This window comes from Mustelus asterias, unplaced genomic scaffold (genome assembly GCF_964213995.1).
Source record: "Mustelus asterias unplaced genomic scaffold, sMusAst1.hap1.1 HAP1_SCAFFOLD_506, whole genome shotgun sequence".
Classification (NCBI taxonomy): Eukaryota; Metazoa; Chordata; class Chondrichthyes; order Carcharhiniformes; family Triakidae; genus Mustelus; species Mustelus asterias.
Window position 1 is genome coordinate 78,067 of NW_027590458.1, and position 27,684 is coordinate 105,750.

The following is a 27,684-nucleotide window of genomic DNA, read 5'->3' on the forward strand; positions in this document are numbered from 1 at the left end:
GTGAATTTTGATGAATAACCACTAACACATCCGCTATTACCTCTGACATTTCTTTCAGTACCCTGGGATGCATTCCATCCGGGCCTGGGGACTTGTCCACCTTCAGTCCCGTTAGTCTACCAAGCACTGCCTCCCCGGTAACAATAATTGTATTGAGTACCTCTCCTACCAACACTCGACATCTTTGTACAAGAACATCCTTCCTCAGATAAGGAGACCAAAACTGTGCACAATACTCCAGGTGTGGCCTCACCAACACCCTGTACAATTGCAGCAAAACATCCCTATCCCGATACTCAAATCCTCTTGCTATGGAGGCCAACATACCATTTGCTGCCTCGGGGCAAAGGACCCCCCGCACCCCGGACATTCTCTCTTCCACCTTCTTCCTTCGGGAAAATGATACAAAAGTCTGAGGTCACGTACCGACCGACTCAAGAACAGCTTCTTCCCTGCTGCCGTCAGACTTTTGAATAGACCTACCTCACATTAAGCTGATCTTTCTCTACACCTTATCTCTGACCGTAACACTTCATTCCACACTCTCTCCTTTCCTTCTTTATGAACAGTATGCTTTGTCTGTATCGCAAGCTAGAAACAATACTTTTCACTGTATCCCAATATATGTGACAATAATAAATCAAATCAAATATTAAGTTGATCTTTCTCTGCACCGTAGCTCCGACTGTAACACTACTTTCTGCACCCCCTCCTTTCCTTCTCTATGAACGGTATGCTTTGTCTGTATAGCGTGCAAGAAACAATACTTTTCACAGTCTCCCAATACATGTGATAATAATAACTCAAATATAAAATAGTGTTGGATCAGCCATGTCCTGATTAAATGGGGTAGCAGGATGGAAGGGCTGAATGGGTGACTCCTGTTCCTATTGCGTCTGGTTTTAGGGGGTTGATTGCGACAATCTGGTGGGTTTGGAACATGAACCTTTTGGAAAGATTACGGTGTGATATTGTTCAGAGAGTAACAGCAGTGTGAGGCTCTGTCCCGTTAGCCCCCAATATTCACTGACACCAGGTTCTTTAACCCTTTGTGGATTCAGGGACACCCACACCTCCCACACACGGGGACCAGTCGACTGGCGAATCCAGCCAGCAGTCATCCTCTGTCCCAGGCGGATCTCCAACCTCAGGTAACTGAATTCCGGGAACATTCCCACTGGAATCCTCATCCCAACCCCCCAGACAGTCGGAAAATCATTTCCTGGGACAGCATCGGAGCACATTCCAGATAGAGACGGAGGGAGTGAGTGAGGAGAGAGGGATTGAGTGAGTGAGGAGAGAGGGATTGAGTGAGTGAGGGGAGTGGGATGGAGTGAGTAAGGGGAGTGGGATGGAGTGAGTGAGGAGAGAGGGATGGAGTGAGTGAGGGGAGTGGGATGGAGTGAGTGAGGGGAGTGGGATGGAGTGAGTGAGGGGAGTGGGATGGAGTGAGTGAGGGGAGTGGGATGGAGTGAGTGAGGGGAGTGGGATGGAGTGAGTGAGGGGAGTGGGATGGAGTGAGTGAGGGGAGTGGGATGGAGTGAGTGAGGGGAGTGGGATGGAGTGAGTGAGGGGAGTGGGATGGAGTGAGTAAGGGGAGCAGGATGGAGTGAGTGAGGGGAGTGGGATTGAGTGAGTGAGGGGAGTGGAGTGAGTGAGGGGAGTGGGATGTAGTGAGTGAGGGGTGTGGGATGTAGTGAGTGAGGGGAGTGGGATGGAGCGAGTGAGGGGAGTGGGATGCAGTGAGTGAGGGGAGTGGGATGCAGTGAGTGAGGGGAGTGGGATGCAGTGAGTGAGGGGAGTGGGATGGCGTGAGTGAGGGGAATGGGGTGTAGTCAGTGAGGGGAGTGGGATGTCGTGAGTGAGGGGAGTGGGATGTAGTGATTGAGGGGAGTGGGATGGCGTGAGTGAGGGGAATGGGGTGTAGTCAGTGAGGGGAGTGGGATGTCGTGAGTGAGGGGAGTGGGATGTAGTGATTGAGGGGAGTGGGATGGAGTGATTGAGGGCAGTGGGATTGAGGGGAGTGGGATTGAGTGAGTGAGGGGAGTGGAGTGAGTGAGGGGAGTGGGATGTAGTGAGTGAGGGGAGTGGGATGTAGTGAGTGAGGGCGTGGGATGGAGTGATTGAGGGGAGTAGGATGGAGTGAGTGAGGGGAGTGGGATGGAGTGAGTGAGGGGAGTGGGATGTAGTGATTGAGGGGAGTGGAATGGAGTGAGTGAGGGGAGTGGGATGGAGTGAGTGAGGGGAGTGGGATGCAGTGATTGAGGGGAGTGGAATGGAGTGAGTGAGGAGAGTGGGATGGAACGAGTGAGGGGTGTGGGATGGAGTGAGTGAGGGGAGTGGGATGGAGTTAGTGAGAGGAGTGGGATGGAGTGAGTGAGGGGAGTGGGATGCAGTGAGAGAGGGGAGAGGGATGGAACGAGTCAGGGGAGTGGGATGGAGTGAGTGAGGGGAGTGGGATGGAGTGAGTGAGGGGAGTGGGATGGAGTGAGTGAGGGGAGTGGGATGGAGTGAGTGAGGGGAGTGGGATGGAGTGAGTGAGGGGAGTGGGATGGAGTGAGTGAGGGGAGTGGGATGGAGTGAGTGAGGGGAGTGGGATGGAGTGAGTGAGGGGAGTGGGATGTAGTGACTGAGGGGAGTGGGATGGAACGAGTCAGGGGAGTGGGATGGAGTGAGTGAGGGGAGTGGGATGTCGTGAGTGAGAGGAGTGCGATGTAGTGAGTGAGGGGAGAGGGATGTAGTGAGTGAGAGGAATGGGATGGAGTGAGTGAGGGGAGTGGGATGTAGTGAGTGAGGGGAGTGGGATGGAGTGAGTGAGCGGAGTGGGATGGGGTAAGTGAGGGGAGTGGGATGTAGTGAGTGAGGGGAGTGGGATGTCGTGAGTGAGGGGAGTGGGATGGAGTGAGTGAGAGGAGTGGGATGGAGTAAGTGAGGGGAGTGTGACGGACTGAGTGGGGGGATGGGGATTGAGTGATTGAGGGGAATGGGATGGAGTGAGTGAGAGGAGGGGGATGTCGTGAGTGAGAGGGGTGGGATGTAGTGAGTGAGGGGAGTGGGATGTAGTGAGTGAGGGGAGTGGGATGTAGTGATTGAGGGGAGTGGGATGTAGTGATTGAGGGGAGTGGGATGTAGTGATTGAGGGGAGTGGGATGTAGTGATTGAGGGGAGTGGGATGTAGTGATTGAGGGGAGTGGGATGTAGTGATTGAGGGGAGTGGGATGTAGTGAGTGAGGGGAGTGGGATGTAGTGATTGAGGGGAGTGGGATGTAGTGAGTGAGGGGAGTGGGATCGAGTGAGTGAGCGGAGTGTGATGTACTGAGTGGGATGGAGTGAGTGAGGGGAGTGGGATTGAGTGATTGAGGGGAGTGGGATGTAGTGAGGGGATGGAGTGAGTGAGGGCCGTGTGATGGAGTGAGTGAGGGGAGTGGGATGGAGTGAGTGAGGGGAGTGGGATGGAGTGAGTGAGGGGAGTGGGATGGAGTGAGTGAGGGGAGTGGGACGGAGTGAGTGAGGGGAGTGGGATTGAGGGAGCGAGCGCAGTGGGATGGAGTGAGTGAGGGGAGTGGGATTGAGGGAGCGAGGGCAGTGGGATGGAGTGAGTGAGGGGAGTGGGAAGGAGTGAGTGAGGGGAGTGGGATGGAGCGAGTGAGGGGAGTGGGATGGAGTGAGTGAGGGGAGTGGGATTGAGGGAGCGAGCGCAGTGGGATGGAGTGAGTGAGGGGAGTGGGATTGAGGGAGCGAGGGCAGTGGGATTGAGGGAGCGAGGGCAGTGGGATTGAGGGAGTGAGGGCAGTGGGATTGAGGGAGTGAGGGCAGTGGGATTGAGGGAGCGAGGGCAGTGAGATTGAGGGAGTGAGGGGAGTGGGATTGAGGAAGCGAGGGGAGTGGGATTGAGGGAGCGAGGGCAGTGGGATTGAGGGAGCGAGGGGAGTGGGATTGAGGGAGCGAGGGCAGTGAGATTGAGGAAGCGAGGGGAGTGGGATTGAGGGAGCGAGGGGAGTGGGATTGAGGGAGCGAGGGCAGAGGGATTGAGGGAGTGAGGGGAGTGGGATTGAGGGAGTGAGGGCAGTGGGATTGAGGAGCGAGGGGAGTGGGATTGAGGGAGTGAGGGCAGTGGGATTGAGGGAGCGAGGGGAGTGGGATTGAGGGAGTGAGGGGAGTGGGATTGAGGGAGTGAGGGCAGTGGGATTGAGGGAGTGAGGGCAGTGGGATTGAGGGAGTGAGGGCAGTGGGATTGAGGGAGTGAGGGCAGTGGGATTGAGGGAGTGAGGGGAGTGGGATTGAGGGAGTGAGGGGAGTGGGATTGAGGGAGCGAGGGGAGTGGGATTGAGGAGCGAGGGTAGTGGGATTGAGGGAGTGAGGGGAGTGGGATTGAGGGAGCGAGGGGAGTGGGATTGAGGGAGTGATGGCAGTGGGATTGAGGGAGTGAGGGGAGTGGGATTGAGGGAGTGAGGGGAGTGGGATTGAGGGAGCGAGGGGAGTGGGATTGAGGAGCGAGGGTAGTGGGATTGAGGGAGTGAGGGGAGTGGGATTGAGGGAGCGAGGGGAGTGGGATTGAGGGCAGTGGGAGTGAGGGCAGTGCGATTGAGGGAGTGAGGGGAGTGGGATTGAGGGTGCGAGGGCAGTGGGATTGAGGGAGTGAGGGGAGTGGGATTGAGGGAGCGAGGGCAGTGGGATTGAGGGAGCGAGGGCAGTGGGATTGAGGGAGCGAGGGCAGTGGGATTGAGGGAGCGAGGGTAGTGGGATTGAGGGAGTGAGGGGAGTGGGATTGAGGGAGCGAGGGGAGTGGGATTGAGGGAGTGAGGGAAGTGGGATTGAGGGAGCGAGGGGAGTGGGATTGAGGGAGTGAGGGCAGTGGGATTGAGGGAGCGAGGGCAGTGGGATTGAGGGAGTGAGGGGAGTGGGATTGAGGGAGCGAGGGCAGTGGGATTGAGGGAGTGAGGGCAGTGGGATTGAGGGAGCGAGGGCAGTGGGATTGAGGGAGCGAGGGAAGTGGGATTGAGGGAGCGAGGGCAGTGGGATTGAGGGAGCGAGGGGAGTGGGATTGAGGGAGCGAGGGGAGTGGGATTGAGGGAGCGAGGGGAGTGGGATTGAGGGAGCGAGGGGAGTGGGATTGAGGGAGTGAGGGCAGTGGGATTGAGGGAGTGAGGGCAGTGGGATTGAGGGAGTGAGGGGAGTGGGATTGAGGGAGTGAGGGCAGTGGGATTGAGGGAGTGAGGGCAGTGGGATTGAGGGAGCGAGGGCAGTGGGATTCAGGGAGTGAGGGCAGTGGGATTGAGGGAGTGAGGGCAGTGGGATTGAGGGAGCGAGGGCAGTGGGATTGAGGGAGTGAGGGCAGTGGGATTGAGGGAGCGAGGGGAGTGGGATTGAGGGAGCGAGGGCAGTGGGATTGAGGGAGTGAAGGCAGTGGGATTGAGGGAGTGAGGGGAGTGGGATTGAGGGAGTGAGGGGAGTGGGATTGAGGGAGTGAGGGGAGTGGGATTGAGGGAGCGAGGGGAGTGGGATTGAGGGAGTGACGGCAGTGGGATGCAGTGATAGGAGTTAGTGTGCTGCGTGCAGAGTGCAGTGTGATTTAATGTCTCGGTGTGACACAGTTTCTGGGCACTGACTGATTCCGGGTGGAATAAATTGGGAAGTGTAAATTGGTCTGAATTTCCGTTAGAAACAGATGAAGGATTGAGATGATTCCTGCTCTGTGATCTCCCATATCTCCTCCCTTGTCACAGATCCAGGGACTGCTCCAACTCTGGGAGCCGATGATAAATCCCAGCCGGAATCCACTGACTCAGGTTCCCCAATCCCGACAGAATCTCCAACCTCAGGCATCAATCTGCCGCTAGTTTATCCGGATTCGACATTCCCCAGATATCCAGCCGGAATACCCGACTGGCGGGAGCGGGAGTAGCGACCGAGGGGATTGGGAAATGGAATTGCACCTGGGAAATTGTGAGATTGTTCCGTTTGGAAGGGAGAATGAGACGGGGAATCATGGTTTAAATGGAGAGAGGCTGCAGAAAGCTGTGGGACAGAGCGGGACTTGGGGGGGCGGGGGGAAGGGGAGGGAGGGAGGGTCATCGTCTCTGAGAACCAGGATGCTGGCACACAGGGTCAGAAGCTCAGAGAAACAGTGAAACACAGAAACTAGAAGCAGGAGGAAGCCATTCGGCCCTTCCAGCCTGCTCCGCCATTCATTATGATCATGGCTGATCATCAGATTCAATATCCTGATCCCTCACCCCCCTTCCTCCACCGCCCCATATCCCTCGATCCCTTTAGCCCCAAGAGCGATATCTAATATCTTCTCAAAATCACACAACGTTTTGTCCTCAACTACTTTCTGTGGGAGTGAATTCCACACATTCACCACCCTCTGGGTGAAGAAATTTCTCCTCACCTCAGTCCTCAAAGGTCCCTTATCCTCAAACTCTGACCCCCCTAGTTCTGGACTCCCCCACCATCGGGAACATTCTTTCTGAATCTACCCTGTCTAATCCTGTTAGAATTTTATAAGTTTCTATGAGATCCCCTCTCACTCTTCTAAACTCCAGTGAATATAATCCTAACCGACTTAGTCTCTCCTCATATGACAGACCTGCCATCCCAGGAATCAGCCTGGGAAAGCTTCGCTGCGCTCCCTCTAGAACATAAGAAATAGGAGCAGGAGTAGGCCATCGAGCCCCTCGAGCCTGCCCTGCCATTCAATAAGATCATGGCTGATCTGAAGTGGATCAGTTCCACTTATCCCGCCTGATCCCTATAACCCCTAATTCCCTTTCCGATCAGGAATCCATCTATCTGTGACTTAAACATATTCAACGAGGTAGCCTCCACCACTTCAGTGGGCAGAGAATTCCAGAGATTCACCACCCTCTGAGAGAAGAAGTTCCTCCTCAACTCTGTCCTAAACTGACCCCCCTTTATTTTGAGGCTGTGCCCTCTAGTTCTGGATTCCTTTCTGAGTGGAAAGAATCTCTCCACCTCTACCCTATCCAGCCCCTTCATTATGTTATATGCCTCGATAAGATCACCCCTCAGCCTTCTAAACTCCAACGAATACAAACCCAATCTGCTCAGTCTCTTCTCATAATCTAAACCCCTCATCCCTGGTATCAACCTGGTGAACCTTCTCTGCACTCCCTCCATGGCCAATATATCCTTCCGCATATTTGGGGACCAATACTGCACACAGTATTCCAGCTGCGGCCTCACCAATGCCCTGTACAGATGCAGCAAGACATCTCTGCTTTTATATTCTATCCCCCTTGCGATATAGGCCAGCATCCCATTTGCCTTCTTGATCACCTGCTGCACCTGCAGACTGGGTTTTTGCGACTCATGCACAAGGACCCCCAGGTCCCTCTGCACAGCAGCATGTTGTAATTTCTTTCCATTTAGATACTAATCCAATTTGCTATTATTTCTTCCAAAGTGAATAACCTCACATTTGCCAACGTTTTACTCCATCTGCCAGATTCTCACCCACTCACTCAGCCTGTCCAAATCTTTCTGCAGACCTTCTATGCCCTCCACGCAATTCACTTTTCCACTTATAAGAACATAAGAAATAGGAGCAGGAGGTGGCCATCTAGCCCCTCGAGCCTGCCCCGCCATTCAATAAGATCATGGCTGATCTGACGTGGATCAGAACCACTTACCCGCCTGATCCCCATAACCCTTAATTCCCTTACCGCTCAGGTATCCATCCATCCGCGCTTTAAACATATTCAGCGAGGTAGCCTCCACCACCTCAGTGGGCAGAGAATTCCAGAGATTCACCACCCTCTGGGAGAAGAAGTTCCTCCTCATCTCTGTCCTAAACCGACCCCCCTTTATTTTGAGGCTGTGTCCTCCAGTTTTAACTTCCTTACTAAGTGGAAAGAATCTCTCCGCCTCCACCCTATCCAGCCCCCGCATTATCTTATAAGTCTCCATAAGATCCCCCCTCATCCTTCTAAACTCCAACGAGTACAAGCCCAATCTCCTCAGCCTCTCCTCATAATCCAAACCCCTCATCTCCGGTATCAACCTGGTGAACCTTCTCTGCACTCCCTCCAATGCCAATATATCCTTCCTCATATAAGGGGACCAATACTGCACACAGTATTCCAGCTGCGGCCTCACCAATGCCCTGTACAGGTGCATCAAGACATCCCTGCTTTTATATTCTATCCCCCTCGCAATATAGGCCAACATCCCATTTGCCTTCTTGATCACCTGTTGTACCTGCAGACTGGGCTTTTGCGTCTCATGCACAAGGACCCCCAGGTCCCTTTGCACGGTAGCATGTTTTAATTTGTTTCCATTGAGATAGTAATCCCATTTGTTATTATTTCCTCCAAAGTGTATAACCTCGCATTTATCAACGTTATACTCCATTTGCCATATCCTCGCCCACTCACTCAGCCTGTCCAAATCTCTCTGCAGATCTTCTCCGTCCTCCATACGATTCACTTTTCCACTTATCTTTGTGTCATCTGCAAACTTCGTTACCCTACACTCCGTCCCCTCCTCCAGATCATCTATATAAATGGTAAATAGTTGCGGCCCGAGTACCGATCCCTGCGGCACGCCACTAGTTACCTTCCTCCAACCGGAAAAATTTATGCCGACTCTTTGCTTCCTGTCGGATAGCCAGTCCCCAATCCACTTTAAGGAAGTTATCTTCGTGTCATCAGCAAACTTTGTTACCCTACACTCAGTCCCCTCCTCCAGATCGTCTATATAAATGGTAAATAGTTGAGGCCCCAGTATACTGATCCCTGCAGCACGCCACTAGTCACCACCTGCCAACCAGAAAAGCACCCATTTATTCCGACTCTCTGCTTCCTGTCGGATAGCCAATCCCCAATCCACGCTAACACCCTACCCCCAACTCCGTGTGACCCAATCTTCTTCAGCAACCTTTTGTGAGGCACCTTATCAAACGCCTTTTGAAAATCCAAAAACACCGCATCCACTGGTTCCCCTCCGTCAACCGCACTGGTCACATCTTCATAAAAATCCAACAAGTTCGTCAAGCACGACTTTCCCTTCATGAATCCATGCTGCATCTGCTTGATCGAACCATTCTTATCCAGATGGCCTGCTATTTCTTCTTTAATGATGGAGTCCAGCATTTTCCCAACTACAGACGTTAAGCTAACCGGCCTGTAGTTACCCGCCTTTTGTCTATTTCCTTTTTAAACAGCGGCGTAACATTAGCCGTTTTCCAATCCGCCGGCACGACCCCAGAATGCAGTGAATTTTGATGAATAACCACTAACACATCCGCTATTACCTCTGACATTTCTTTCAGTACCCTGGGATGCATTCCATCCGGGCCTGGGGACTTGACCACCTTCAGTCCCGTTAGTCTACCAAGCACTGCCTCCCCGGTAACAATAATTGTATTGAGTACCTCTCCTACCAACACTCGACATCTTTGTACAAGAACATCCTTCCTCAGATACGGAGACCAAAACTGTACACAATACTCCAGGTGTGGCCTCACCAACACCCTGTACAATTGCAGCAAAACATCCCTATCCCGATACTCAAATCCTCTCGCTATGGAGGCCAACATACCATTTGCTGCCTCGGGGCAAAGGACCCCCCGCACCCCGGACATTCTCTCTTCCACCTACTTCCTTCGGGAAAATGATACAAAAGTCTGAGGTCACGTACCGACCGACTCAAGAACAGCTTCTTCCCTGCTGCCGTCAGACTTTTGAATAGACCTACCTCACATTAAGCTGATCTTTCTCTACACCTTATCTCTGACCGTAACACTACATTCCACACTCTCTCCTTTCCTTCTTTATGAACAGTATGCTTTGTCTGTATCGCAAGCTAGAAACAATACTTTTCACTGTATCCCAATATATGTGACAATAATAAATCAAATCAAATATTAAGTTGATCTTTCTCTACACCGTAGCTCCGACTGTAACACTACATTCTGCACCCCCTCCTTTCCTTCTCTATGAACGGTATGCTTTGTCTGTATAGCGTGCAAGAAACAATACTTTTCACAGTCTCCCAATACATGTGATAATAATAACTCAAATATAAAATAGTGTTGGATCAGCCATGTCCTGATTAAATGGGGTAGCAGGATGGAAGGGCTGAATGGGTGACTCCTGTTCCTATTGCGTCTGGTTTTAGGGGGTTGATTGCGACAATCTGGTGGGTTTGGAACATGAACCTTTTGGAAAGATTACGGTGTGATATTGTTCAGAGAGTAACAGCAGTGTGAGGCTCTGTCCCGTTAGTCCCCAATATTCACTGACACCAGGTTCTTTAACCCTTTGTGGATTCAGGGACACCCACACCTCCCACACACGGGGACCAGTCGACTGGCGAATCCAGCCAGCAGTCATCCTCTGTCCCAGCCGGATCTCCAACCTCAGGTAACTGAATTCCGGGAACATTCCCACTGGAATCCTCATCCCAACCCCCCAGACAGTCGGAAAATCATTTCCTGGGACAGCATCGGAGCACATTCCAGATAGAGACGGAGGGAGTGAGTGAGGAGAGAGGGATTGAGTGAGTGAGGGGAGTGGGATGGAGTAAGTGAGGGGAGTGGGATGGAGTGAGTGAGGGGGGTGGGATTGAGTGAGTGAGGGGAGTGGAGTGAGTGAGGGGAGTGGAGTGAGTGAGGGGAGTGGGATGTAGTGAGTGAAGGGAGAGGGTTGTAGTGAGTGAGGGGAGTGGGATGGAGTGAGTGAGGGGAGTGGGATGGAGTGAGTGAGGGGAGTGGGATGGAGTGAGTGAGGGGAGTGGGATGGAGTGAGTGAGGGGAGTGGGATGGAGTGAGTGAGGGGAGTGGGATGGAGTGAGTGAGGGGAGTGGGATGGAGTGAGTGAGGGGAGTGGAGTGAGTGAGGGGAGTGGGATGTAGTGAGTGAAGGGAGAGGGTTGTAGTGAGTGAGGGGAGTGGGATGGAGTGAGTGAGGGGAGTGGGATGGAGTGAGTGAGGGGAGTGGGATGGAGTGAGTGAGGGGAGTGGGATGAAGTGAGTGAGGGGAGTGGGATGAAGTGAGTGAGGGGAGTGGGATGGAGGGAGTGAGGGGAGTGGGATGGAGTGAGTGAGGGGAGTGGGATGGAGTGTGAGGGGAGTGGGATGGAGTGAGTGAGGGGAGTGGGATTGTGGGGAGTGGGAGCGGGGGGAGTGGGATTGAGGGAGCGAGGGCAGTGGGATTGAGGGAGCGAGGGGAGTGGGATTGAGGAAGCGAGGGCAGTGGGATTGAGGGAGCGAGGGGAGTGGGATTGAGGGAGCGAGGGTAGTGGGATTGAGGGAGCGAGGGGAGTGGGATTGAGGGAGCGAGGGGAGTGGGATTGAGGGAGTGAGGGCAGTGGGATTGACGGATGGAGGGGACTGGGATTGAGGGAGCGAGGGCAGTGGGATTGACGGATGGAGGGGAGTGGGATTGAGGGAGCGAGGGCAGTGGGATTGAGGGAGCGAGGGGAGTGGGATTGAGGAAGCGAGGGGAGTGGGATTGAGGGAGCGAGGGGAGTGGGATTGAGGGAGCGAGGGGAGTGGGATTGAGGGAGCGAGGGGAGTGGGATTGAGGGAGCGAGGGGAGTGGGATTGAGGGAGTGAGGGGAGTGGGATTGAGGGAGTGAGGGCAGTGGGATTGAGGGAGCGAGGGCAGTGGGATTGAGGGAGTGAGGGCAGTGGGATTGAGGGAGCGAGGGGAGTGGGATTGAGGGAGTGAGGGGAGTGGGATTGAGGGAGCGAGGGCAGTGGGATTGAGGGAGTGAGGGCAGTGGGATTGAGGGAGCGAGAGGAGTGGGATTGAGGGAGTGAGGGCAGTGGGATTGAGGGAGCGAGGGGAGTGGGATTGAGGGAGTGACGGCAGTGGGATTGAGGGAGCGAGGGGAGTGGGATTGAGGGAGCGAGGGGAGTGGGATTGAGGGAGCGAGGGGAGTGGGATTGAGGGAGCGAGGGGGGTGGGATTGAGGGAGTGACGGCAGTGGGATTGAGGGAGCGAGGGGAGTGGGATTGAGGGAGCGAGGGGAGTGGGATTGAGGGAGCGAGGGGAGTGGGATTGAGGGAGTGAGGGGAGTGGGAGCGAGGGGAGTGGGATTGAGGGAGCGAGGGGAGTGGGATTGAGGGAGCGAGGGGAGTGGGATTGAGGGAGCGAGGGGAGTGGGATTGAGGGAGCGAGGGCAGTGGGATTGAGGGAGCGAGGGCAGTGGGATTGAGGGAGCGAGGGGAGTGGGATTGAGAGAGCGAGGGGAGTGGGATTGAGAGAGCGAGGGGAGTGGGATTGAGGGAGCGAGGGGAGTGGGATTGAGGGAGCGAGGGGAGTGGTATTGAGGGAGTGAGGGGAGTGGGATTGAGGGAGTGAGGGCAGTGGGATTGAGGGAGCGAGGGCAGTGGGATTGAGGGAGTGAGGGCAGTGGGATTGAGGGAGTGAGGGGAGTGGGATTGAGGGAGTGAGGGCAGTGGGATTGAGGGAGTGAGGGCAGTGGGATTGAGGGAGCGAGGGCAGTGGGATTGAGGGAGCGAGGGGAGTGGGATTGAGGGAGTGAGGGGAGTGGGACTGAGGGAGTGAGGGGAGTGGGATTGAGGGAGTGAGGGGAGTGGGATTGAGGGAGTGAGGGGAGTGGGACTGAGGGAGTGAGGGGAGTGGGATTGAGGGAGCGAGGGCAGTGGGATTGAGGGAGTGAGGGCAGTGGGATTGAGGGAGTGAGGGGAGTGGGACTGAGGGAGTGAGGGGAGTGGGATTGAGGGAGCGAGGGCAGTGGGATTGAGGGAGTGAGGGCAGTGGGATTGAGGGAGTGAGGGCAGTGGGATTGAGGGAGCGAGGGGAGTGGGATTGAGGGAGTGAGGGGAGTGGGACTGAGGGAGTGAGGGGAGTGGGATTGAGGGAGCGAGGGCAGTGGGATTGAGGGAGTGAGGGCAGTGGGATTGAGGGAGTGAGGGCAGTGGGATTGAGGGAGTGAGGGCAGCGGGATTGAGGGAGTGAGGGGAGTGGGATTGAGGGAGTGAGGGGAGTGGGATTGAGGGAGCGAGGGCAGTGGGATTGAGGGAGCGAGGGGAGTGGGATTGAAGGAGTGACAGCAGTGGGATTGAGGGAGCGAGGGGAGTGGGATTGAGGGAGCGAGGGGAGTGGGATTGAGGGAGCGAGGGGAGTGGGATTGAGGGAGCGAGGGGAGTGGGATTGAGGGAGTGAGGGGAGTGGGATTGAGGGAGCGAGGGCAGTGGGATTGAGGGAGCGAGGGGAGTGGGATTGAAGGAGTGACGGCAGTGGGATTGAGGGAGCGAGGGGAGTGGGATTGAGGGAGCGAGGGGAGTGGGATTGAGGGAGCGAGGGGAGTGGGATTGAGGGAGTGAGGGGAGTGGGATTGAGGGAGTGAGGGGAGTGGGATTGAGGGAGCGAGGGCAGTGGGATTGAGGGAGCGAGGGCAGTGGGATTGAGGGAGTGAGGGGAGTGGGATTGAGGGAGTGAGGGCAGTGGGATTGAGGGAGTGAGGGGAGTGGGATTGAGGGAGCGGGGGGAGTGGGATTGAGGGAGTGAGGGCAGTGGGATTGAGGGAGTGAGGGGAGTGGGATTGAGGGAGCGAGGGGAGTGGGATTGAGGGTGTGAGGGGAGTGGGATTGAGGGAGCGAGGGCAGTGGGATTGAGGGAGTGATGGCAGTGGGATTGAGGGAGCGAGGGGAGTGGGATTGAGGGAGTGAGGGCAGTGGGATTGAGGGAGCGAGGGCAGTGGGATTGAGGGAGCGAGGGGAGTGGGATTGAGGGAGTGAGGGCAGTGGGATTGAGGGAGTGAGGGCAGTGGGATTGAGGGAGCGAGGGGAGTGAGATTGAGGGAGTGACGGCAGTGGGATTGAGGGAGCGAGGGCAGTGTGATTGAGGGAGCGAGGGGAGTGGGATTGAGGGAGTGAGGGCAGTGGGATTGAGGGAGCGAGGGGAGTGGGATTGAGGGAGTGAGGGCAGTGGGATTGAGGGAGCGAGGGGAGTGGGATTGAGGGAGCGAGGGCAGTGGGATTGAGGGAGTGAGGGGAGTGGGACTGAGGGAGTGAGGGGAGTGGGATTGAGGGAGCGAGGGCAGTGGGATTGAGGGAGTGAGGGCAGTGGGATTGAGGGAGTGAGGGGAGTGGGACTGAGGGAGTGAGGGGAGTGGGATTGAGGGAGCGAGGGCAGTGGGATTGAGGGAGTGAGGGGAGTGGGATTGAGGGAGTGAGGGCAGTGGGATTGAGGGAGCGAGGGGAGTGGGATTGAGGGAGTGAGGGGAGTGGGACTGAGGGAGTGAGGGGAGTGGGATTGAGGGAGCGAGGGCAGTGGGATTGAGGGAGTGAGGGCAGTGGGATTGAGGGAGTGAGGGCAGTGGGATTGAGGGAGTGAGGGCAGTGGGATTGAGGGAGTGAGGGGAGTGGGATTGAGGGAGTGAGGGGAGTGGGATTGAGGGAGCGAGGGGAGTGGGATTGAAGGAGTGACGGCAGTGGGATTGAGGGAGCGAGGGGAGTGGGATTGAGGGAGCGAGGGGAGTGGGATTGAGGGAGCGAGGGGAGTGGGATTGAGGGAGTGAGGGGAGTGGGATTGAGGGGAGTGGGATTGAGGGAGCGAGGGCAGTGGGATTGAGGGAGCGAGGGCAGTGGGATTGAGGGAGTGAGGGGAGTGGGATTGAGGGAGTGAGGGCAGTGGGATTGAGGGAGTGAGGGGAGTGGGATTGAGGGAGCGAGGGGAGTGGGATTGAGGGAGTGAGGGCAGTGGGATTGAGGGAGTGAGGGGAGTGGGATTGAGGGAGCGAGGGGAGTGGGATTGAGGGTGTGAGGGGAGTGGGATTGAGGGAGCGAGGGCAGTGGGATTGAGGGAGTGAGGGGAGTGGGATTGAGGGAGCGAGGGCAGTGGGATTGAGGGAGCGAGGGGAGTGGGATTGAGGGAGTGAGGGCAGTGGGATTGAGGGAGCGAGGGCAGTGGGATTGAGGGAGTGACGGCAGTGGGATTGAGGGAGCGAGGGCAGTGGGATTGAGGGAGCGAGGGGAGTGGGATTGAGGGAGTGACGGCAGTGGGATTGAGGGAGCGAGGGGAGTGGGATTGAGGGAGTGAGGGCAGTGGGATTGAGGGAGCGAGGGGAGTGGGATTGAGGGAGCGAGGGCAGTGGGATTGAGGGAGTGAGGGGAGTGGGATTGAGGGAGCGAGGGGAGTGGGATTGAGGGAGCGAGGGCAGTGGGATTGAGGGAGTGAGGGCAGTGGGATTGAGGGAGCGAGGGGAGTGGGATTGAGGGAGGGAGGGGAGTGGGATTGAGGGAGCGAGGGCAGTGGGATTGAGGGAGCGAGGGCAGTGGGATTGAGGGAGTGAGGGCAGTGGGATTGAGGGAGCGAGGGCAGTGGGATTGAGGGAGCGAGGGGAGTGGGATTGAGGGAGTGAGGGCAGTGGGTTTGAGGGAGTGAGGGCAGTGGGATTGAGGGAGCGAGGGCAGTGGGATTGAGGGAGCGAGGGGAGTGGGATTGAGGGAGCGAGGGGAGCGGGATTGAGGGAGTGAGGGGAGTGGGATTGAGGGAGTGAGGGGAGTGGGATTGAGGGAGTGAGGGCAGTGGGATTGAGGGAGCGAGGGGAGTGGGATTGAGGGAGCGAGGGGAGCGGGATTGAGGGAGCGAGGGCAGTGGGATTGAGGGAGCGAGGGGAGTGGGATTGAGGGAGCGAGGGGAGTGGTATTGAGGGAGCGAGGGGAGTGGGATTGAGGGAGCGAGGGGAGCGGGATTGAGGGAGTGAGGGCAGTGGGATTGAGGGAGTGAGGGGAGTGGGATTGAGGGAGTGAGGGGAGTGGGATTGAGGGAGTGAGGGCAGTGGGATTGAGGGAGTGAGGGCAGTGGGATTGAGGGAGCGAGGGGAGTGGGATTGAGGGAGCGAGGGGAGTGGGATTGAGGGAGCGAGGGGAGTGGGATTGAGGGGGCGAGGGGAGTGGGATTGAGGGAGTGAGGGGAGTGGGATTGAGGGAGCGAGGGGAGTGGGATTGAGGGAGTGAGGGCAGTGGGATTGAGGGAGTGAGGGCAGTGGGATTGAGTGAGCGAGGGGAGTGGGATTGAGGGAGTGAGGGCAGTGGGATTGAGTGAGCGAGGGGAGTGGGATTGAGGGAGTGAGGGCAGTGGGATTGAGTGAGCGAGGGGAGTGGGATTGAGGGAGTGAGGGGAGTGGGATTGAGGGAGCGAGGGGAGTGGGATTGAGGGAGCGAGGGCAGTGGGATTGAGGGAGTGAGGGGAGTGGGATTGAGGGAGTGAGGGCAGTGGGATTGAGGGAGTGAAGGCAGTGGGATTGAGGGAGTGAGGGCAGTGGGATTGAGGGAGCGAGGGCAGTGGGATTCAGTGACAGGAGTTAGTGTGCTGCGTGCAGAGTGCAGTGTGATTTAATGTCTCGGTGTGACACAGTTTCTGGGCACTGACTGATTCCGGGTGGAATAAATTGGGAAGTGTAAATTGGTCTGAATTTCCGATACAAACAGATGAAGGATTGAGATGATTCCTGCTCTGTGATCTCCCATATCTCCTCCCTTGTCACAGATCCAGGGACAGCTCCAAATCTGGGAGCCGATGATAAATCCCAGCCGGAATCCACTGACTCAGGTTCCCCAATCCCGACAGAATCTCCATACTCAGGTATCAATCTGCCGCCAGTTTATCCGGATTCGACATTCCCCAGATATCCAGCCGGAATTCCCGACTGGCGTGAGCGGGAGTAGCGACCGAGGGGATTGGGAAATGGAATTGCACCTGGGAAATTGTGAGATTGTTCCGTTTGGAAGGGAGAATGAGACGGGGAATCATTGTTTAAATGGAGAGAGGCTGCAGAAAGCTGTGGGACAGAGCGGGACTTGGGGGGCGGGGGGAAGGGGAGGGAGGGAGGGTCATCGTCTCTGAGAGCCAGGATGCTGGCACACAGGGTCAGAAGCTCAGAGAAACAGTGAAACACAGAAACTAGAAGCAGGAGGAGGCCATTCGGCCCTTCCAGCCTGCTCCGCCATTCATTATGATCATGGCTGATCATCAGATTCAATATCCTGATCCCTCACCCCCCTTTCTCCCCCCCCCGCCCCATATCCCTCCATCCCTTTAGCCCCAAGAGCGATATCTAATATCCACTCAAAATCACACAACGTTTTGGCCTCAACTGCTTTCTGTGGGAGTGAATTCCACACATTCACCACCCTCTGGGTGAAGACATTTCTCCTCATCTCAGTCCTCAAAGGTTTCCCCCTTATCCTCAAACTATGACTCCCCAGTTCTGGACTCCCCCCACCATCGGGAACATTCTTTCTGAATCTACCCTGTCTAATCCTGTTAGAATTTTATAAGTTTCTATGAGATCCCCTCTCACTCTTCTGAACTCCAGTGAATACAATCCTAACCGACTTAGTCTCTCCTCATATGACAGACCTGCCATCCCAGGAATCAGCCTGGGAAACCTTCGCTGCGCTCCCTCTCGAACATAAGAACATAAGAAATAGGAGCAGGAGTAGGCCATCGAGCCCCTCGAGCCTGCCCCGCCATTCAATAAGATCATGGCTGATCTGAAGTGGATCAGTACCACTTACCCGCCTGATCCCATCAGGAATCCATCTATCTGTGACTTCAACATATTCAACGAGGTAGCCTCCACCACTTCAGTGGGCAGAGAATTCCAGAGATTCACCACCCTCTGAGAGAAGATGTTCCTCCTCAACTCTGTCCTAAACTGACCCCCCTTTATTTTGAGGCTGTGCCCTCTAGTTCTGGTTTCCTTTCTGAGTGGAAAGAATCTCTCCACCTCTACCCTATCCAGCCCCTTCATTATGTTATATGCCTCGATAAGATCACCCCTCAGCCTTCTAAACTCCAACGAATACAAACCCAATCTGCTCAGTCTCTTCTCATGATCAACACCCCTCATCTCTGGTATCAACCTGGTGAACCTTCTCTGCACTCCCTCCAAGGCCAATATATCCGTCCGCAAATAAGGGGACCAATACTGCACACAGTATTCCAGCTGCGGCCTCACCAATGCCCTGTACAGATGCAGCAAGACATCTCTGCTTTTATATTCTATCCCCCTCGCGATAAAGGCCAACATTCCATTCGCCTTCTTGATCATCTGTTGTACCTGCAGACTGGGTTTTTGCGACTCATGCACAAGGACCCCCAGGTCCCTCTGCACAGCAGCATGTTGTAATTTCTTTCCATTTAGATACTAATCCAATTTGCTATTATTTCTTCCAAAGTGAATAACCTCGCATTTGCCAACGTTATACTCCACCTGCCAGATCCTCGCCCACTCACTCAGCCTGTCCAAATCTCTCTGCAGACCTTCTACGCCCTCCACACGATTCACTTTTCCACTTATCTTCGTGTCGTCAGCAAACTTTGTTACCCTACACTCAGTCCCCTCCTCCAGATCGCCTATATAAATGGTAAATAGTTGAGGCCCCAGTACCGATCCCTGCGGCACGCCACTAGTCACCATCTGCCAACCAGAAAAGCACCCATTTATTCCGACTCTCTGCTTCCTGTCGGATAGCCAATCCCCAATCCACGCTAACACCTTACTCCCAACTCCGTGTGACCCAATCTTCTTCAGCAACCTTTTGTGAGGCACCTTATCAAACGCCTTTTGGGAATCCAAAAACACCGCATCCCCCGGTTCCCCTCGATCAACCGCACTGGTCACATCTTCATAAAAATCCAACAAATTCGTCAGGCTCGACTTTCCCCACATGAATCCATGCTGCGTCTGCTTGATCGAACCATTCTTATCCAGATGGCCTGCTATTTCCTCTTTAATGATGGATTCCAGCATTTTCCCAACTACAGACGTTAAGCTAACCGGCCTGTAGTTACCCGCCTTTTGTCTATTTCCTTTTTTAAACAGCGGCGTAACATTCGCCCTTTTCCAATCCGCCGGCACTACCCCAGAATCCAGTGAATTTTGATGAATAACCACTAACACATCCGCTATTACCTCTGACATTTCTTTCAGTTCCCTGGGATGCATTCCATCCGGGCCTGGGGACTTGTCCACCTTCAGTCCCGTTAGTCTACCAAGCACTGCCTCCCCGGTAACAATAATTGTATTGAGTACCTCTCCTACCAACACTCGACATCTTTGTACAAGAACATCCTTCCTCAGAGACGGAGACCAAAACTGTACACAATACTCCAGGTGTGGCCTCACCAACACCCTGTACAATTGCAGCAAAACATCCCTATCCCGATACTCAAATCCTCTTGCTATGGAGGCCAACATACCATTTGCTGCCTCGGGGCAAAGGACCCCCCGCACCCCGGACATTCTCTCTTCCACCTTCTTCCTTCGGGAAAAAGATACAAAAGTCTGAGGTCACGTACCGACCGACTCAAGAACAGCTTCTTCCCTGCTGCCGTCAGACTTTTGAATAGACCTACCTCACATTAAGCTGATCTTTCTCTACACCTTATCTCTGACCGTAACACTACATTCCACACTCTCTCCTTTCCTTCTTTATGAACAGTATGCTTTGTCTGTATCGCAAGCTAGAAACAATACTTTTCACTGTATCCCAATATATGTGACAATAATAAATCAAATCAAATATTAAGTTGATCTTTCTCTGCACCGTAGCTCCGACTGTAACACTACATTCTGCACCCCCTCCTTTCCTTCTCTATGAACGGTATGCTTTGTCTGTATAGCGTGCAAGAAACAATACTTTTCACAGTCTCCCAATACATGTGATAATAATAACTCAAATATAAAATAGTGTTGGATCAGCCATGTCCTGATTAAATGGGGTAGCAGGATGGAAGGGCTGAATGGGTGACTCCTGTTCCTATTGCGTCTGGTTTTAGGGGGTTGATTGCGACAATCTGGTGGGTTTGGAACATGAACCTTTTGGAAAGATTACGGTGTGATATTGTTCAGAGAGTAACAGCAGTGTGAGGCTCTGTCCCGTTAGTCCCCAATATTCACTGACACCAGGTTCTTTAACCCTTTGTGGATTCAGGGACACCCACACCTCCCACACACGGGGACCAGTCGACTGGCGAATCCAGCCAGCAGTCATCCTCTGTCCCAGGCGGATCTCCAACCTCAGGTAACTGAATTCCGGGAACATTCCCACTGGAATCCTCATCCCAACCCCCCAGACAGTCGGAAAATCATTTCCTGGGACAGCATCGGAGCACATTCCAGATAGAGACGGAGGGAGTGAGTGAGGAGAGAGGGATTGAGTGAGTGAGGGGAGTGGGATGGAGTAAGTGAGGGGAGTGGGATGGAGTGAGTGAGGGGGGTGGGATTGAGTGAGTGAGGGGACTGGAGTGAGTGAGGGGAGTGGAGTGAGTGAGGGGAGTGGGATGTAGTGAGTGAAGGGAGAGGGATGGAGTGAGTGAGGGGAGTGGGATGGAGTGAGTGAGGGGAGTGGGATGGAGTGAGTGAGGGGAGTGGGATGGAGTGAGTGAGGGGAGTGGGATGGAGTGAGTGAGGGGAGTGGGATGGAGTGAGTGAGGGGAGTGGGATGGAGTGAGTGAGGGGAGCGGGATGCAGTGAGTGAGGGGGCGGGATGCCGTGAGTGAGGGGCGTGGGATATAGTGATTGAGGGGAGAGGGACGGAGTGAGTGGGGTGGAGTGAGTGAGGGGAGTCGGATGCAGTGACTGAGGGGAGTGGGATGGAGTGAGTGAGGGGAGTGGGATGGATTGAGTGAGGGGAGTGGGATGGATTGAGTGAGGGGAGTGGGATGGTTTGAGTGAGGGGAGTGGGGTGGAGCGAGTGAGGGGAGTCGGATGGAGTGAGTGAGGGGAGTGGGATGGAGTGAGTGAGGGGAGTGGGATACAGTGTGAGGGGTGTGTGTGCAGTGAGTGAAGGGAGTGGGATGGAGCGAGTGAGGGGAGTGGGATGGAGTGAGTGAGGGGAGTGGGATGGAGTGAGTGAGGGGAGTGGGAAGGAGTAAGTGAGCGGAGAGGGATGGAGTGAGTGAGGGGAGTGGGATGGAGTGAGTGAGGGGAGTGGGATGGAGTGAGTGAGGAGAATGGGATGGAGAGAGTGAGGGGAGTGGGATGGAGTGAGTGAGGGGAGTGGGATGGAGTGAGTGAGGGGAGTGGGATGGAGTGAGTGAGGGGCGTGGGATGGAGTGAGTGAGGGGAGTGGGATGGAGTGAGTGAGGGGAGTGGGATGTAGTGAGTGAGGGGAGTGGGATGGAGTGAGTGAGGGGAGTGGGATGTAGTGAGTGAGGGGCGTGGGATGGTGAGTGAGGGGAGTGGGATGGAGTGAGTGAGGGGAGTGGGATGGAGTGAGTGAGGGGAGTGGGATGTAGTGAGTGAGGGGAGTGGGATGTAGTGAGTGAGGGGAGTGGGATGGAGTGAGTGAGGGGAGTGGGATGGAGTGAGTGAGGGGCGTGGGATGGAGTGAGTGAGGGGAGTGGGATGGAGTGAGTGAGGGGAGTGGGATGTAGTGAGTGAGGGGAGTGGGATGTAGTGAGTGAGGGGAGTGGGATGGAGTGAGTGAGGGGAGTGGGGGGTAGTGACCGAGGGGAGTGGGATGGAGTGAGTGAGGGGAGTGGGATGGAGTGAGTGAGGGGATTGGGGCGCAGTGACTGAATTTGTGAATCTCTGAGGTGAGATAAATGCAGTCAAAACTTTTCATCTTGAACTCATCATGACAGATTATCAAGGGTACAAAACCTCAAAGGGAGAAATAATTTACACTCCATTGGAGCAGGAGGCTGATTAGTTGGTTTGCAGTCTCCGATATGTAAATTAAATGCCAACTAATCAGCACCATCTTTCCCACGCTTCACATAATGTTTGTCCCTGTGAAGATGGCTTTTGTTGTATCTGAGTCCTGATGAGTCCCAGATCGAAAACTTCGACAGTGCATCTCTTTTTGCGACCTTATTCGAGAAATGTGGTGTATTGCCCTGACGAGACTTTCAGAAGAGGAATGTTTGAGAAATGTTTCGGTCAAGATATTGTCCAGAATCTGGTCTGAGTATTATGGTCTGTTGTGGGATTGTCCAATCGCAAGTTGTGAAGTCTTTTCATCTCATTCCAGGAAAATCCACAACTCGGGACAGTGGGGGGAAAACTGACCAATCATCCACTGTCCAAGCGGGTTCTTCAATCCCAGGTAGGTGAAACTCAGTCAATGTTGACGATGAATTAATCCCTCAGTGTGACATCTGAAGATGTCAGTCCTGAAGATTCACTCCGGCATTTCCTGATGGAGTGGGAGCAGTGAGTGAGTGAGAATAATTGTAGAGATAAAGTGGAATTTAATGACCTGAATGGAGAGATTGTAAACCAGAGACAGAGTGCATTTAGTTCCAGTGGAGAGGGATGGAGTGAGTGTGGGAAGTGAGCGAGGGGAGTGGGATGGAGTGAGCGAGGGGAGTGGGATGGAGTGAGCGAGGGGAGTGGGATGGAGTGAGTGAGGGGAGTGAGCGAGGGGAGTGGGATGGAGTGAGCGAGGGGAGTGGGATGGAGTGAGCGAGGGGATTGGGATGGCGTGAGCGAGCGGAGTGGGATGGAGTGAGTGAGGGGAGTGGGATGGAGTGAGTGAGAGGCGTGAGCGAGGGGAGTGGGATGGAGTGAGTGAGGGGAGTGGGATGGAGCGAGTGAGGGGAGTGGGATGGAGGGAGTGAGGGGAGTGGGATGGAGGGAGTGAGGGGAGTGGGATGGAGCGAGTGAGGGGAGTGGGATGGAGCGAGCGAGGGGAGTGGGATGGAGCGAGCGAGGGGAGTGGGATGGAGTGAGTGAGTGAGGGGTGTGGGATGGAGTGAGTGAGGGCAGTGGGATGTAGTGAGTGAGGGGAGTGGGCTGGAGCGAGTGAGGGGAGTGGGTTGGAGCGAGTGAGGGGTGTGGGATGGAGTGAGTGAGGGCAGTGGGATATCACAGAGTAGTGAATGGCCACCGAGTGGGGTTCGTACTGTGGGGAGTGACGGCGATGTTCTGGGTTAATGTGGGAGTCATGATGTGGAGGTGCCGGCGTTGGACTGGAGTAAACACAGTAAGAGTTTTAACAACATCAGGTTAAAGTCCGACAGGTTTATTTGGTAGTAAATACCATTCTCTATCGGAGCGCTGCTCCTTCGTCAGATGGAGTGGAAATCTGCTCTCAAACAGGGCACAGAGACACAACATCAAGTTACAGATTAGAATGCGAATCCCGACAACCAGCCAGATCTTTCTTGCTGTGCTTGTAGCCAAGTTCCTGATCGCCAAGTTCCGCACACATGAGGACGGCCTAAACCGGGATGGTGGCTTCATGTCACATTATCAGTAACCCCCACAGCCTGCCTGGACTTGCAGAATCTCACTGGCTGTCCTGTCTGGAGACAATACACATCTCTTTAACCTGTGCTTAATGCTCCCTCCACCCACATTGTCTGTATCTTTAAGATCTGGCTGGTTGTAGGGATTCGCATTCTCATCAGTATTCTGTAACTTGATGTTGTGTCTCTGTGCCCTGTTTGAGAGCAGATTTCCAATCAATCTGACGTAGGAGCAGCGCTCCGAAAGCTTATGGTATTTGCTACCAAATAAACCTGTTGGACTTTAACCTGGTGTTGTTAAAACTCTTAATGTGGGAGACACAGAGAGTGTGTGAGAATGGAGATGGTGTTAAACAGACGGGACGGGGAGGTGAATTCTCTGCGAGGGATATTACTCGATCGATGCTGCCTCCTACACTAAACCCTGGCTGTGTGGAACTTGCTGACGGTGTGTGTGTTGTGTTTAGATTCTGAGTCCCAGACCATTAATGTGGAGATCTCTTCAATGACGGAACTGGACGATGACACAGCAAAGAAGGTGGCATTGAGGAGGGTGAGAGTTTGTATTACACTGAGGCTCAACACCAGAGAGAGAGAGAGAGGACATCGTCCCTCTCACTGTCAGCACTCACTGACTGCTGATTCCAGCTCACAATCATTAACCCTTCCCATCGCGTCCCCTCTGCCCATTCTCACCCCCAACCCCACAACAAGAGGGGCTGAATGGCCTCACAGTTTTAATAACAGTCTCCAGATGGGCTGAATGGCCGACTGCTCTCTCTCTCTCCCCCTGTATCTCTTTCTCTGTGAATCTCCTCGTCTCTCTCTCTCTGTCCCCCTCTCTCTTGGTGTCTGTATCTCTCCCCCCCTGTCTCTCCCCCCCTGTCTCTCCCCCCCCCCCCCTTACTCTCCCGCCCCTTACTCTCCCGCCCCTTACTCTCCCGCCCCTTACTCTCCCGCCCCTTACTCTCCCGCCCCTTACTCTCCCGCCCCTTACTCTCCCCCCCTGTCTCTCCCCCCCTGTCTCTACCCCCCCTGTCTCTCCCCCCCGTCTCTCTCTCTCCCCCCCCGTCTCCCCCCCCCCCCCGTCACCGCCCCTGTCTCCCCCCACCGCCCCTGTCTCCCCCCCCACCCAGTCTCCCCCCACCGCCCCTGTCTCCCCCCCACCCTGTCTCTCCCCCCCCGCCCTGTCTCCCCCCCCCACCCTGTCTCCCCCCCCCCACCCTGTCTCCCCCCCACCCTGTCTCCCCCCCACCCTGTCTCCCCCCCACCCTGTCTCCCCCCCACCCTGTCTCCCCCCCACCCTGTCTCCCCCCCACCCTGTCTCCCCCCCACCCTGTCTCCCCCCCACCCTGTCTCCCCCCCACCCTGTCTCCCCCCCACCCTGTCTCTCCCCCACCCTGTCTCTCCCCCACCCTGTCTCTCCCCCACCCTGTCTCTCCCCCACCCTGTCTCTCCCCCACCCTGTCTCTCCCCCACCCTGTCTCTCCCCCACTCCCTCTCCCCCACTCTCTCTCCCCCACTCTCTCTCCCCCACTCTCTCTCCCCCACTCTCTCTCCCCCACTCTCTCTCCCCCACTCTCTCTCCCCCACTCTCTCTCTGTCTCTCTCTCTGTCTCTCTCTCTCTCTGTCTCTCTCTCTCTCTGTCTCTCTCTCTCTCTCTGTCTGTCTCTGTAACTCTCCCTCTCTCTGTCTCTCTCTCTCTGTCTCTCTCTGATTCTCTCTCTGTCTCTCTCTCTGTCTCTCTCTCTCTGTGTCTCTCTCTCTGTGTCTGTCTCTCTCTGTCTCTCTCTCTCTCTGTCTCTCTCTCTCTGTCTCTCTTTCTCTGTCTCTCTCTCTCTGATTCTCTCTCTCTCTGTCTCTCTCTCTCTCTCTCTGTCTCTCTGTCTCTCTCTCTCTCTCTCTCTCGCTCTCTGATTCTCTCTCTCTGTCTCTCTCTCTGTCTCTCTCTCTCTGTCTCTCTCTCTCTCTGTCTCTCTCTGTCTCTCTCTCTCTGTCTCTCTCTGTCTCTCTCTCTGTCTCTTTCTCTCTCTCTCTCTCTCTGTCTCTCTCTCTCTGTCTCTCTCTCTCTGTCTCTCTCTCTCTGTCTCTCTCTCTCTGATTCTCTCTCTCTCTCTGTCTGTCTCTCTCTCTCTCTCTGTCTCTCTCTCTCTGTCTCTCTGTCTCTCTCTCTCTCTGTCTCTCTGTGTCTCTCTCTCTGTCTCTCTCTCTCTCCGCTCTCACACTCATCCTTTCTCCTCTGTGCTTTCCAGGTGCAGCAGGTGTTCCAGGATCAATGTCCAAAGCAGCCGATCGATTGGGATGAGGTGGAGGTCCAGTGCTGGGATGTGGACGAGCCGGATCCCTGAGGGAGATCACCCTGTGAGCGAGCAACCGGATCCCGTGATCCGGTCTGGGTGCGATTCCCAGACTCGCTCCAGGACCGTTCGACCTTAACCTCACCTCGTTTCCCCGCAAGCACAGGGTTCATCTCCAGTGAGACGTATGTGAGAGTTAAAGCCATATTTACTGTGTGTTAGGCTGCAGGGAGTGGGAGCTTGAAGCATTTGTTTCTGATCACTTTCAGTAGGGAATTAAAGTCCCGTTTTGTAAAGAATGTCTGCTGCTCAGTTGGAACCAGACTGACCCTCCAGTTGTGTCCCGTCCCGGGGTGAAGGGTTCTGCCCCTGACTGAGGGAAGTGGATGAAAGATCTCCCTTTGCGTCCGGCCCTTTGAGATTCAGGGAGTTGTCAGCACTGATAACAGGGACAAGGGCTGGCACCGTGGCACAGTGGGTTCGCACTGCTGCCTCACAGCGCCAGGGACCCGGGTTCGATTCCCGGCCTCGGGTCACTGTCTGTGCGGAGTCTGCACGTTCTCCCCGTGTCTGCGTGGGTTTCCTCCGGTTTCCTCCCAGAGTCTGAAAGACGTGCTGGTTAGGGTGCATTGGCCGTGCTAAATTCTCCCTCAGTGTAACCTGAACAGGCGCCGGAGTGTGGCGACTAGGGGATTTTCACAGTAACTTCATTGCCGTGTTAATGCCGTGACACGATTATTGAAGCTTGAAGGACACCAGACAGCCCCTGTGAAAGGTGAAACATCTCCGATATCCCCACTTGAATGGAGGTTTGTGTAGAATGGGGAAATGATTCAACACTGACATTGAACAGGGTCAGAGAGAGAGAATGAAAGACAGAGAGAGATAGAGGGAGAGATAGACAGAGAAGAGAGAGAGATGGAGAGATAGGCAGAGAGAGAGGGGCAGAGAGAAAGAATGAAAGACAGAAAGAGATAGAGGGAGAGATAGACAGTGAAGAGAGAGAGAGATGGAGAGATAGACAGGGGCAGAGAGAGAGGGGCAGAGAGAGAGAGACCTTTCAAACAAATCCTCCGATTTCTCAGAGCTCTTGCAGTGCAGGAGGAGGCTATTCAACCCATCGAGCCTGCACCGACTCTCTGACAGAGTTTCTTACCCAGGCCCTATCTCTGTAACCCCACACACCTGCCAATCCACCCAACCTGCACACCTTTAGGACACTCAGGCAATTTAGCATGGCCAGTGCACCTAACCCACACATCTTTGGACACTAAGGGGCAATTTAGAATGGCCAATCCATCTAACTAGCACATCTTTGGTCACTAAGGGGGAATTTAGCATGGCCAATCCCCCTAACCTGCACATCTTTGGACACTAAGGAGCAATTTAGCATGGCCAATCCCCCTAACCTGCACATCTTTGGACACTAAGGGACAATTTAGCATGGCCAATCCCCCTAACCTGCACATCTTTGGACACTAAGGGGCAATTTAGCATGGCCAATCCCCCTAACCTGCACATCTTTGGACACTAAGGGGGAATTTAGCATGGCCAATCCACCCAACCTGCACATCTTTGGTCACTAAGGGGGAATTTAGCATGGCCAATCCACCCAACCTGCACATCTTTGGTCACTAAGGGGGAATTTAGCATGGCCAATCCACCCAACCCGCACATCTTTGGACAATAAGGGGGAATTTAGCATGGCCAATCCACCCAACCTGCACATCTTTGGTCACTAAGGGGGAATTTAGCATGGCCAATCCACCCAACCCGCACATCTTTGGACACTAAGGGGGAATTTAGCATGGCCAATCCACCCAACCGACACATCTTTGGACACTAAGGAGCAATTTAGCATGGCCAATCCCCCTAACCTGCACATCTTTGGTCACTAAGGGGGAATTTAGCATGGCCAATCCCCCTAACCTGCACATCGTTGGTCACTAAGGGGGAATTTAGCATGGCCAATCCCCCTAACCTGCACATCTTTGGACACTAAGGAGCAATTTAGCATGGCCAATCCCCCTAACCTGCACATCTTTGGACACTAAGGGACAATTTAGCATGGCCAATCCCCCTAACCTGCACATCTTTGGATACTAAGGGGCAATTTAGCATGGCCAATCCCCCTAACCTGCACATCTTTGGACACTAAGGGGGAATTTAGCATGGCCAATCCA

The 27,684-nt window shown here is 54.7% G+C and overlaps 2 protein-coding genes across 2 annotated transcripts in view; both read left to right on the top strand.

Moving 5' to 3' along the window:
- Positions 1-5,905, top strand: part of LOC144486894 (uncharacterized) — a 70,036-nt gene extending 64,131 nt beyond the window's left edge. The window contains exons 18-19 of the mRNA XM_078204925.1: positions 1,062-1,151; positions 5,727-5,905. Coding sequence (XP_078061051.1) covers positions 1,062-1,151; positions 5,727-5,905 — 269 coding nt within the window. The remainder of the gene's footprint in view (positions 1-1,061; positions 1,152-5,726) is intronic.
- Positions 5,906-5,924: 19 nt separating this feature from the next.
- LOC144486892 (uncharacterized) lies at positions 5,925-27,452 on the top strand. The gene is made up of 7 exons (XM_078204923.1): positions 5,925-5,946; positions 10,299-10,388; positions 16,490-16,585; positions 19,942-20,031; positions 21,985-22,059; positions 23,671-23,756; positions 25,457-27,452. Exons 1-7 carry the CDS (start codon positions 5,925-5,927, stop codon positions 25,550-25,552), a joined length of 555 nt encoding a protein of 184 aa, XP_078061049.1. The 3' UTR covers positions 25,553-27,452.
- The last annotated feature ends 232 nt before the right edge of the window (positions 27,453-27,684 follow it).

What these genes read in the sequence shown, in the direction of transcription:
- LOC144486892 (XM_078204923.1), top strand. Translation starts at nt 5,925, where the DNA reads ATGGAATTGCACCTGGGAAATT. An exon ending in GACAGAATCTCCATACTCAG is followed by an intron (nt 16,586 to 19,941) that starts GTATCAATCTGC and finishes TTGTGGATTCAG; the next exon opens with GGACACCCACACCTCCCACA. An exon ending in AGAAGGTGGCATTGAGGAGG is followed by an intron (nt 23,757 to 25,456) that starts GTGAGAGTTTGT and finishes TGTGCTTTCCAG; the next exon opens with GTGCAGCAGGTGTTCCAGGA.